General features: G+C 40.3%; 1 protein-coding gene across 1 annotated transcript in view; it reads left to right on the top strand.

Annotated features, from left to right (window-relative positions):
* Nucleotides 1–10,982, top strand: part of pigk (phosphatidylinositol glycan anchor biosynthesis, class K) — a 39,528-nt gene extending 28,546 nt beyond the window's left edge. Inside the window, exon 11 of the mRNA XM_085141449.1 lies at nt 9,586–10,982. Coding sequence (XP_084997575.1) covers nt 9,586–9,702 — 117 coding nt within the window. The 3' untranslated portion in view covers nt 9,703–10,982. The remainder of the gene's footprint in view (nt 1–9,585) is intronic.
* Nucleotides 10,983–11,879: the final 897 nt, after the last annotated feature.

The following is an 11,879-nucleotide window of genomic DNA, read 5'->3' as shown; positions in this document are numbered from 1 at the left end:
GTTTAAAAGAGCCATCCAGGAACACTCCGAGGTTTCTTACAGTGGCCGAGAGATAGCTAGCGAGAGGGCCTAGGGCAGGGGTCGGCAACCTGCGGCTCTTTTGTCCTTATACTGCGGCTCCAGGTGGTTTGGGAAAATAAATTAGAAGTATTTAGCTGAAGTGTATTTTATTTGTGTTTAGTTCTTTTTTTAACTTGTAGTTCTAAATTGGAAGATTATTGTGATTTTGAAATATAAAAATAAAATTATATCTTATTATTTTTTCACCGCTCAAAATAAGTGCCACACTCACAGAAGCCGCTATACCCGTCGAAACGCTGTGCATTTATCGAGACTTTCAACCCCAGGTAGGCCAGTTATGGATCTTTGGATCCACATTATGTCGGCAGCTGTTCTCCACCGTGAACTATGTTAAAATCAAACACTGCTCATGCCTCACAGATGACAGCTTACAGTCCTGCGTAAAGATAAAAGCCCCGATTTGCAGACGCTGTGCGCAGAGGTTCGGGACCATAAGTCTTATTGTAAACATATCACGGCAGACCCGACGATGTTTCCATGAACATGCTTTTCAGCATCTCTTTATTGACCACTTTTCACACGCATACATACACACGCTGTACGCATACAGCCGGCTGTAGCTTTTCAGCTCACAGCCCGACAACACAACAGCAGAGAGAGCACAGACTTTAAGGCGGCGAGGTGTGGTGCCGCTCAGGTGCGTCCGACTCCCCTGCAGCAGCGCTACAGACCACGCCCCACGTGGTAAAATACATATTTTGCAATTATCTATTTTTTTTTTTTTTTGGTAGCAGCATAGAGCTTTTTTTCCAATTATTTTTTTTAAAAGTCAGGTCAAGGCTCCAAATGTCCAAAGGCGATATAAGGGTGGCGGCTCACAACAGTTTTTATTTGCTACATGGATCATTTTAATTCAGCTGGGTTTCTTTCCTTTGGTTATATTTCTTTAAGAGTTCAAAATGTGTTAATTACATAAATAAAATGTAATTTTCTCTGTAGCACTTCATGGATTTCATAAGCAACACACCTTAGTTGCTCTGTGGATTCTTTTAAAAAGCAGTTAAAAACTTTTCTGTTCAAACAAGCCTTTTGTTGATCTACGTATTTTATATTCTTTACATTATTTACATTTGATCTTTTACATTGTGTATAATGTCTATTGATTGTATTGTTTTTTTTTAAATATCTGTGTACAGCGCTTTGTGACTGCCTGTCTGTGAAAAGCGCTTAATACATAAACTTTACTTACTTACTTTAGTTGTTCACACAAAGCATAATAGTAAAAAAACAATATATACAGTGTTATCTTCATTTTAGATTTCAAAAAGTATTTGCGGCTCCTAGTGTTTTCTTTTGCGTGGAAACCGGGTCCAAGTGGCTCTTTGGGTGTAAAAGGTTGCAGACCCCTGGCCTAGGGCATCAGCTAACTGGTCTAGCGGAGTGTGACTACCAAAGACTATGATTTCGGTCTTATTCTCGTTCAGTGTAAGAAAATTATGTGATAACCAAATTTTAACTTCATGCAAACAGTTGAACAGAGGTTGCAAAGAAGCAGTCACATCGGATTTCAAAGGTAAATAAATCTGGATATCATCGGCATAACAGTGAAAGGAGATGTTGTATTTTCTAAAAATTAATCCCAACGGCAACATGTACAAAGAGAAAAGAGCAGGACCGAGCACGGACCCTTGAGGCACACCACAATAAATAGGGGCAGAAGCCGAGGAGTGTTGCCCCATAGCAACAGAGAACGACCTCTCTGAGAGATAGGATTTAAACCAAGATAAAACCGTACCTTTGAGACCAACAACATGTTCCAATCTTGATAGAAGAATGTTATAAGTCAGTGTTAAGTGGTTTGACACTAACCTATAAAATTTGTTAGTCACAATGACTGAACTAAAAATGAGTGAAAAAGCGTCCAGTGTCCAAAACAAATTGAAAAGCTTGGAGAAATTTTGCACTTTTTAAAAAAATGATAAGAATATCTGGCTTCTTAGAAGCAACATATGAAAACAAGAAGTAGCTCAAGACTTTTTCAGAGCACAGTATATGTAAGTCAGCTGATATAAAGCTATATTTATTCGGTCTTTGGGAGGTTTGTATTTGGTATTGTTCTTAACAAGTGCATCTTTTTTTCCTCTTATCCTTATAGTCTCCATTATATAGTTTGTACAACAGAGGTAACAAATGTAAAATGTTTCGCTAAGTACACTTACTAGACACAAGAATAAAACAAAAATGTAAAGTATACTTAAAGGATTACTTTATGTAAAAGTAACATTTAGCTAGTTGTTTGATTATTTTGTAAAATCTCCCCCACATTATTGTTTAATATTAAGTTAAGTAATCAGTTATTTGCAGCCAAATGGTGTGGTGGTCTTTTCTCCTCTTCTTATATCTTTAATATTTCCTTTACCACCTTCTTCGTATATGCTTCTCTCTGCCAGCTGTGCTGATGCGGCTTCCTGTCACAGTCACTCCATCTCCCTTTGGTCTTCTTCACCCCAGGGACTGCGTCTTAAGACGCACATGCACATCCACAAACAGCTGTCACAGAGGTCAACTGCCCCCTGACAGTCACACACTCCCATTCATCTCTTGAACATATCCAGCCACGCTCTGCCTCATCCGCCAGTCTCATTGTCTTTCTGTCAGCCTTTTTGTGTCCTCCCCTGAGAGACTCCCAACTATTTTTGTCAAGTAATTCAGATTTACCTCTGATAGAGAATGAAAACAGAAAAATCTCACAGAATCTCTGTGTTCATATATATAAATTGGCTGTTGATGTGTTTCTAAATCAGTGACCTTGCCACGGCATTTCAAACGGGCACAGCAGTATTTGCGTGATTGTGTCAGCATCTCAGTGGGAGAGATCACTGTTGTTGCAGCTCAGTGTCCATTTGACAGGAAAAAATGGAGGGAGATGACTCAAGCATGCTGGCAAATTTAATTTGAATTTGGGGAGATGCCTCTGTTTCAACTGAACTGGAACAGACAGGTCAAATTTGACCGGTCTTTTGAAACAGTGTGGATTCAGCTTGCAGTGTCAGTGACAAATCAGAGCCTGTACCATGACTGCATAATTCTTTTTATAGTTATTTTGGAGAGATTTGGGTTAGAGGTCTGTTAACATGGCCAGTATTGTGCAGACGTTAGCCTAAAAAGGTTCCCCCTGCTAGAGCCTTTCTGTGTGGAGGTCTTTGCAGGTAGGATTTAGGTGCGAGAGTGAACTGTTGTCTGTCTCGTTGACACCCTAGTAAGGATGTATTCAGCTGGCATAGGCTCCAACCTCCCACTGTGTAAACCATGACTGGATGTCGAATTCTGGATACACATTTAAGATGATGAATGGATGGTCTGTTAATGCTGGTAATATAAGACGTTGTTAATATATATATGACTAATCTGATCTTTTTAGTCTCATAATAATAGAAGTTCGAGTTTGAAGTGTATAAATACTTAGGATTAGATTAGAGGTGTTGACCAGTAGCTCTCATGCTGTGTTTATATCTACACATAGTATTGCAGAGGTACTTTGTGTACAACCACTGTAGCCACAGAATATGTACAGGTAAGGTAAAGTGCACTTGAACCAAAGAAATATGCCTTAATCTGGGGTTCTGCACAAATCCAAGCTATTGTCACCCGTGTAGGCAGATGAATTGTATACTCTAGTCATGGATTTATTTCAAATGACTAAATAAAATTTAAGAGGAAAAAAGGTGTTTGTTTTTTTTATTTGACACTTTTACAGGAAAAACCAGTGTTTCTCAGTTTCATTAGCACTCGGTGGATATAGCTTGAGCATATTTGATGGACAGTTGTTTAGTAACATGAAAAAAACACACACCCACAGCTGGCCTCAGAATCTGACTCATTCAGTAAATCTCTCTCATTTAAAACAAATGAAAGGTTTCTGACTTTGTCAGTAAATAGTGTTGATAAGAAAGTGAGAAAGTCTTCAAGGCCTTTAACTCCGGGCTATTTTTGGATGAAACACCCACTGTGATGCCTGTTATGTCTGATGTCAGACAAAACAAGACCAAAATCAGTCATCTGAGAAGCTTCCCTAAGTTTAGTCAGTATCTCAAAAAAAAGCACGATTCAGATGCTGAAAACATGTCTCTTTTCAGCTTCATTTTCTTCTCTGCTCACTTTAATTTATTCATAGAACTAGATGTTACAATCCTTGTCAGTGAAACACAGCACTTGCCCTGAGTGGGTTAGAGAAGCCTTCTAGGTGGGGTGAGTTTGCTGCTTATCATATGGTGATGTTTCCACCATTGCAGCACACCAGTTGTGTACGCCGCCGAGGCAGTCGGATCAGTCTGATCAGAGTTGACGCTATGTTGCTTTCTGCCCACTGGTCATTTGGATGCCCACACCACTGCCTTCGGCTCCTTCCATAGTGACTGCATTTTCCATCAACAATGGAAAGCTCTTTGACCAACCATCTAAGCCCTCTGTTACCCACCTCATTCAGTGGCCTTCGATGGTTAAGAAGCCTGTGCAGCCCACCTCCACAGGACGTAACCTCACTTTCCAGCTCCAGCCTTCTGCCTCATCTGCTGTGGTTGCAAATGGCGGTTTATTCCTTTCATATGCCCCTTCAAGAGCACACAAAAGGATATTTCTCTTGGAGTGCTGAACGCTAGTGGATACAGTATGTACTGTATGTAGGAAAAGTACTGGCTGTGGGAGATGGACGTTCCACAGAAGCACCTAACATTATACCTATGTTCATGTAAATGCACTTGGTGTGACTGATGCCTCCTTTAAAAAAAAAAAATTATTATCATGTTTGTTTTTGATGTTAAAATGAATATTTTAACAGATATTCATTTGCTCGTTCCCAGGCCCACCTTGCTTCCAAAACTAGCGTGTGGTTAAAGTGAATACAATCGGAATATTCTGGCCAGTGTGTGCTGTACAAATGATGCTTGAAAAGGGAAGGTCTTTACCTTGGACCTCAAGCCTTGATCTGTCCACAAATACCCTAAAGCTTAGTTGTGTGCTTCAAACGCCTCTGCTTTAGCATTCTGGATGGCAGTGGAGCTCTATTGATTTGACTTGATTGAGCTGTTAAATAAATTTTGGCTCAGACGTAATCCAATTTTTACTGCTGTCCTCGGTCTTTCTACATAAGAAATTGGCAGCGTTGTCACGTAACCTGAACTTTCTATTGAAACGACAGCCTTGAGAAGACGTACGCTGCAATGAGGCACGAGAACGCAGCCACACACGTTTCCTGAAATTAGGTTTTCGCCTCACTTACCAAAAGCTTTTAAACTAATAAGAAGTTCGAGTCATTTTCACCAGGCAAAGCAATTAACATTCGTTATTCTAAGAAACATGTAATAATCCATGAATAGAATCAGGTGTTTTGTGTGTGCGCGTGTCTGTGGATCACTGTAATAATCATTGGGTCAATTTCATCATCATCACCCTGTCTTCACAAAATGAAATAAGCCTACTTTATATAACAGGAGCATTAAGTTGGCCGTTGAAAAGACTGAGATGGAGCCATTGTTTAGTTTTGATTTAATTGGCTGATGGACAAAGTGTAGAGTAATTAGCAAGCAAAAAAACCCACCCAAATCTTAATGTAACAGAGTTATTTGAATCATACAATTTCAGCCAGTGTTTGAGGTTTTAGATGCCAAAGACAGCATTTGGTGCTTGGCAGGTGGTTCTTTCAGATACTGCATATATTCAGCAAACAGTACAGAACTCTTTCCTATCCTCTAATATACACATACACACAAATACATCAGAGGATTCCACTCTTCTTATGCCAAATCAGCAGTCCTCACTGCTTATATGAAGGGAAATTCAGCAGAATATAACATTGCCTACTTGAGTGTATTTTCAAAGCAACTTAAGACTTTCAAAACGGAAACGCTGCCAGTCAGTCAACAGGATTAGATGAAATAAATATTCTATCTGCATCATCATTAACTCATTACACTGTATACTCTGATTTTATAATAATACCCAGTGATCCCAAACAGTTTTTCTAGATCTTTAGAGCCCTTTAGTTAATACAGATATTAGATTTGTTTTATACTATCTGAAATTATTAACATATTTAATTATAAGTTGGAGTAAATTACTATTTAAACATTACAAATATGTGCATTTCTCTAACTAGTTTAGTACATGCAACCACAATCATAAGGACTGCTGGACTGAGGTAGTGGAGCCAAGACGCAAAAAAAGGGGGGATAAATCTGTCAAATATGTCTGATATCGAGCCACTTCTGAACCAGAGGCAACTTCAGAAGCGTCTTAGGTTGGCTAAGGAGAAAAAGAACTGGACTGTTGTTCAGATGAAAGTAAATTTAGCATTTCATTTGGAAATAAGGTCCTGGACTCTGGAGGAAGAGTGGAAAGGCTAGGTGTTTGAAGTCCAGTGTGAAGTTTCTGTGATGATTTGGGGCAACATGTCATCTGCTGGTGTTGGTGGTGGCTGATCCTTTGTGTTTTATCAAGTCCAAAGTGAACACAGCCATCTACTAGGAGATTTTAGAGTGCTTCGTGCTCTGAATTGTTGCCAGACTTTATGGAGTTGGCGATTTCCTCTACCAGCAGGGCTGAGCACCTGTCAACAGTGCCAAAACTAGTACTAAATGGTTTGCTGACCATGCTATTACTGTGTTTGGTGGGATGGTCACTTTGCTTGACCCGATTTGTCAAGAGGAAAATGAGAAAGACGCAAAAATAGAGATGAAGGCTACCATCAAAGCAACCCTGGCTTCAATAACACCTCAACAGTGCCACAACCTGATCGTCATAATTCACACTAAATGAGCCCCAACACAAAGTGTTGAGTATACAAAGTATACTTGAGTATACTTTTCAGATTGTGGACATTGTAAATCATTTTTTATTTATCTGCAGGAATAAATAAACAAGTAAACAAACTAAAATAAAATAAACAAAGTCTTTAAATATTTCACTTGGAATATATCAGTTTACCTCATGTGAAATAAATTACAGAATCACAATATTTAGGTTTTTTTGAGATGCACTAATACGTTTTTTAAGGACTAGTCTGGACTCGTATCTCTAACCACAGCCATCTTTAAACTTCAGTCTTCATTTTAGTCTCAACTACACAGCTATAAAGTTCCATTACTATCTTGCAGTTTTTGCTTTATCACAAAATCTGCCAGACGTAAATATGTGCTAAAAGAACCTACAAAAGTAGGTGCTTCCAGGACCACATTTGCATGGTGATGCACACACAGACGGACAGGCTGACTCAGAAGATGAAAACAATACCAGCTACACTATTGCAGCTGGTAAAAATATCTGATGAAAGAGTAAGCAAAAAAAAAAAGAGGACAGATATGAGCAGACATTACATGCCACATCTCACTGAGTGCTAAATCTCCACTGTTCTTTGGGTTGTTGGTATATTCATGGGAAAAATAGCCAGGCTTTCCAGATGCGTCACTACTTTGTGCATGTAAACTTTTTTTTTTTTTTTTTGGAAAATATTTTTATTGAAAAAAGAAAACAACAGTACTTGCAGTTACCGAAATACAATCAACCTTTCTTCATTTTTCTAAGTAAATAAACTTATATATATATATATATATATGAAAAAAACAACGCATTCTAAAAGAAAGACCCCTCCCCCCCCCCCGTCCCACACAGATCAACACAACCATCAAACATATTAGAGGAATATAACAGTAACAGAAGTACATTTAAACAGGCAATACCTCTAGACTAGCAAAATAAGAGATAAAGGGTTGCCACTTGTGAAAAAATTTGGCTGTGCAACCTCTCAACGTATATTTAATTTTTTCAAGTTTTAAAAAAAACATGACATCTTTAAGCCACCGGGTAATAGTAGGATACTTAACAGACTTCCAATGCAACAATATTAGACGTCTGGCTAATAGGGATGTGAAGGCTATAATATCCTTTTGTGTGGAATCAAGTGTAAGTGAGCGAACAGGAATCCCAAATACAGCAATCAGAGGACAAGGACGAAGAGTTACCCCAAGAACAGTTGACATAATAGCAAAATACCCTGTCCAGAAACCTTGTAGCTCAGGACATAGAAAAAACATGTGGCTAAGGTGACAAGGAGAACCATGGCATTTATCACATTTATTTTCCACTTCTGGATACAATTCAGAAAGTCTAGACTTGGAGAAATGCACCCTGTGTATGACCTTAAATTGAATAAGTCCAAGACGAGCACAGGAGGTGGAAGATCGTACCCTCGCTATAGCCTGTTCCCAAGACTCCTCATGTATTTGAATTCCTAGTTCTCCTTCCCACGTACACTTAAGCTTAACATTAGAGTGGTTACTAAAAGACAGAATAGCATCATAGAGCTTCGAAATGGTTCCTCTGTGATGAGGAATAAATGATAACGTAGTTTCCCACTGCTGTTCTGGGTGCATGTAAACTTTTACTGAAAATACAATTAGAAAAACAATTGCATGGATGAGAGTGACTCAGCATGAATCACTCTGTAAATACATAAGATCAAAACAATATGCAGAAATATCAGCAAATCCTGTGTGAGGATTATAGATTGCTATTGGTTTCACTTGATTTACAGGGTCCGTTGTAGTTAACTTTAAAACTTGTCTTTTGCCTGTACGCTGGCTGTGAGGTTGTGGGTAATAATGACTTTGGACTAGGCTTTCACCCCAGTGTCTAATCCCCTAGGGCCTGTCAGTCTGCTGTCAGCTCAGCTCTGGCTTCTACTGCAGTATGTGCAAGTGGGTGTGTGTGCCAAGCCAATATTGATGTGTATCAGAAGGAGTAGATGTACTGGATACTGGAGTAGTACTGAGGAAAGCTGCACAGACACAGATCTCCTAAGCACTTTCGGAGCTGCTTTATAGTACTATATGTCGTCCTACTGTTGTGTGTACAGCTTGTGGCTCAGTCGGACTTTGAGCACTCTGCTGTGTGTTCATCCGCTTTGCCAAGTTTTCAGGTTTTGGCTTTAGGGAATGCCTTGTCTGACTGGTGATTTCCCGACTGGATAATGACAGCTTGTATAGGGAGGGATAACAGAAATCTCTTAAGTGCATCCTCGCAGCCCATCTATAGCTTTGTCGCCAGCAGTGGAGTTAGGAAGATTTTTTAGAGGTTAAATCTCATCTCCCTGCAGAATATTGCAGCCACATTAGCATATAAATGTGCTCCTTGTGAGATGCATGTTTAATACGAGCGAGATTTAAAAGTATAATCATACACAAAGTGATGATGTGGCAGTGAATGGGACAAACACAAGACTGGGGAGGTGTACTGATGAGCTTTACCACCTGCTTTTTTTGTGCGAACCTTTGCGTGTTTGAGTGTGTGAGACGGCAGATCGTGTACATAAAGTGCGTGAAGAGATAAAGCGAGTGTGTGCGTGCAATTCTGCGCCTGCCTGCCTGCGTGAATGACAGAACAATCAGCGGTGGCCTCAACAGGAGAAATATACACACTATTACTAACCTGCAATCTCACCCCGCTCCCCTCTGCTTTCCCTCCCCCCACCCCCCACCTTACCTTACCTGCCTCACCCCTCCTGCGATTCAGAAACCAAAGCAGAAAGACTGGCACCCTCCTGATGGCTTCATCCTGGGCCTGTGGACTTTAATCCTCCTGGTGTTTTTCAAGACCTACGGCATCAAGCATCTCAAACACATCTTCTGAGCCTCCTGTGTTTACACCGCTGGATGTAAAGCTGCAGACCCGTGATATTTGAGGGAAGGAGCGGTTTGTGACAGGCTTATATTCCTGGAAATGAAACCGAATTGTTTGGAATGACATCTGCTGCTTGTTTGGAAACTGAGTGATTCTTGGTGCCTTTTTTTTTCCTCTTTTACTTTGAAATGACCCGAGCTCATAGATGTAAACATTTGTGCTCTGCGTTAAATGTTTTATATAAAAAAGGACAACTGCATCACACAGCCATTTTACAAGAATTTTATGGGTTTTGTTTTGCAAAGACTTGAACATTTATTTTTCTTTGTGTGTTTGTGTCAGATGTTCTGTTTTTGTCGAGCCATTCCACAACTGCACTGTTTTCGGTTAAAAATGCACTAAACTGAGTCTGCAGATAAGAATTTAATTTATTTTTGGGAGCGCGTTGCTCTGCATATTTTAGCAGCAGCCTTTTTGTTTAAGTGCTACACAGAATGTCTGCTCGGTCAGAAAAAGAAATTGTGAAACGAGGGCTGGCTGATTGGCTGTGAGTGGGCTGTAGAGAGATCAGTATTTAATGTCTCTCCTGTCCAGATACATTACACCCTTTGACCGTCATATCACACTTGTGAAGGATAACAATCGCACATAATCCCATCTCTCGTGATGGACCCATCCACTTTACCCATTCACTAAATTGCCCTCCCTGTGGAAACATCCATTAGCTCCCCAGCCTTGTACTCTGCTGATTGTATTCTGGGTGATGGACAGCCATTTCCCCAGCCATTCTGCGTCCCGTGCTAGGGCAGCGATAAGTGAGTGATAACCTAGTAAGCCACCGGCCGTCCCACACGGAGTAAAAAGAGGAAAACATGCCTCAGCATAGAAGTACTCTCTCCCCTTCTGGTCTTGTATAACCACTCTACATTAGGCTTATTGTTGGAGGGAGGTGAGTGATGCTCGGAGCATATGGATTAAACCCACCCATTGCGTGTCCACTGCCACTCTTCCTTGCAGCTAAAGTAGAAAATAGATGGAGTTGGAAATGAAACCATATGTTTTGGAATGCAGCTGCTGCGTCAGCCACATTGTACCTTTTCTTATACATTATTTATGCAACACTTCTTCTTATTTCCTTTTCCTTCCCTATTTTCTAGTTCCTGTAATCTTATTCCTCCTGCTCCACCGTCAGAGAGCACAGGAACATTTTTATATCCTGAACTGGAAGATTTTTGATGCCCTGATTAAACATGAAACACTGAATCAAAGGAATAAATTTACATCTTTAACTGCCTGATTTGGTTCTTTTTTGAGAAGATATTGAGCTTCCTTAATTACTCTTAAATGGTGTTACAGAGTAATACTATTTAAAGGCACCCAATCTGCTTTTACTGTTCCAAACCTTGAAGGTATGCCTGGCAGAGCTGATAATCTAAGCATATTTATGCCACAAATACATCCTTGAAATCAGTGCTGCTTGAGTTGACTTGCAACCCTGCTCCGTCTTCCTTTTTTCCCTTTACTGGAAACATTTCAAACAACCAGGGAGGTTTTCAAATTCAGTTCTCTTTCACTCAGTATTGTGTTTCAAAAGAAAAGCACCTGGGCCCAAGTCTCCATCTACAATCAGTGTATACCAGGGTGGCAGAGCAGCCCTGAGATGTCCCCGTTTGCCAAAACAAAGCAACTGTATCTCAGATGGATGCATTTGATCTTAATCCACTTCAAAATGACTCCACGTCCTCTCCATCCCACTTAGGCACTCTGTGGAATTGAATATAGTCAGCCTTTGAGTGTAGCGCTTGACTCTGCTGCCATTATGATTTCCCCAATGCTAATAAAGATCAGTGTCTATCTACCTTCACACCTCACTTGGTGGGGAGAAACCAGTGACAGGACAATATTGGAGCAGCCATCTCCAAAAAGGCTGAGAGATTTCAGGCTGAAGAGTCAGGCACGGTGCTCTGAATATGTCACACAGGTTCTTCAAAAGACGAGCAGAGTAGGTATTCACCAGTGAGCGCACACCCATCTGCTCATTGTCTTTAGAAGTGGAACAGCGTCGACATTGGCCCCATGTGGCAGCCTGCTAAATTTAATGATTTACACACAAGCACACGAACGCTGTTTGGAGACTGTGTGTCTGACAGGTTGTCCAATTTCCATGGAAACTCCGGATTTCCAGC

The sequence above is a fragment of the Neolamprologus multifasciatus genome, chromosome 18 (genome assembly GCF_963576455.1).
Source record: "Neolamprologus multifasciatus chromosome 18, fNeoMul1.2, whole genome shotgun sequence".
NCBI lineage: Eukaryota > Metazoa > Chordata > Actinopteri > Cichliformes > Cichlidae > Neolamprologus > Neolamprologus multifasciatus.
This window is presented reverse-complemented; position numbering and strand designations above follow the sequence as displayed.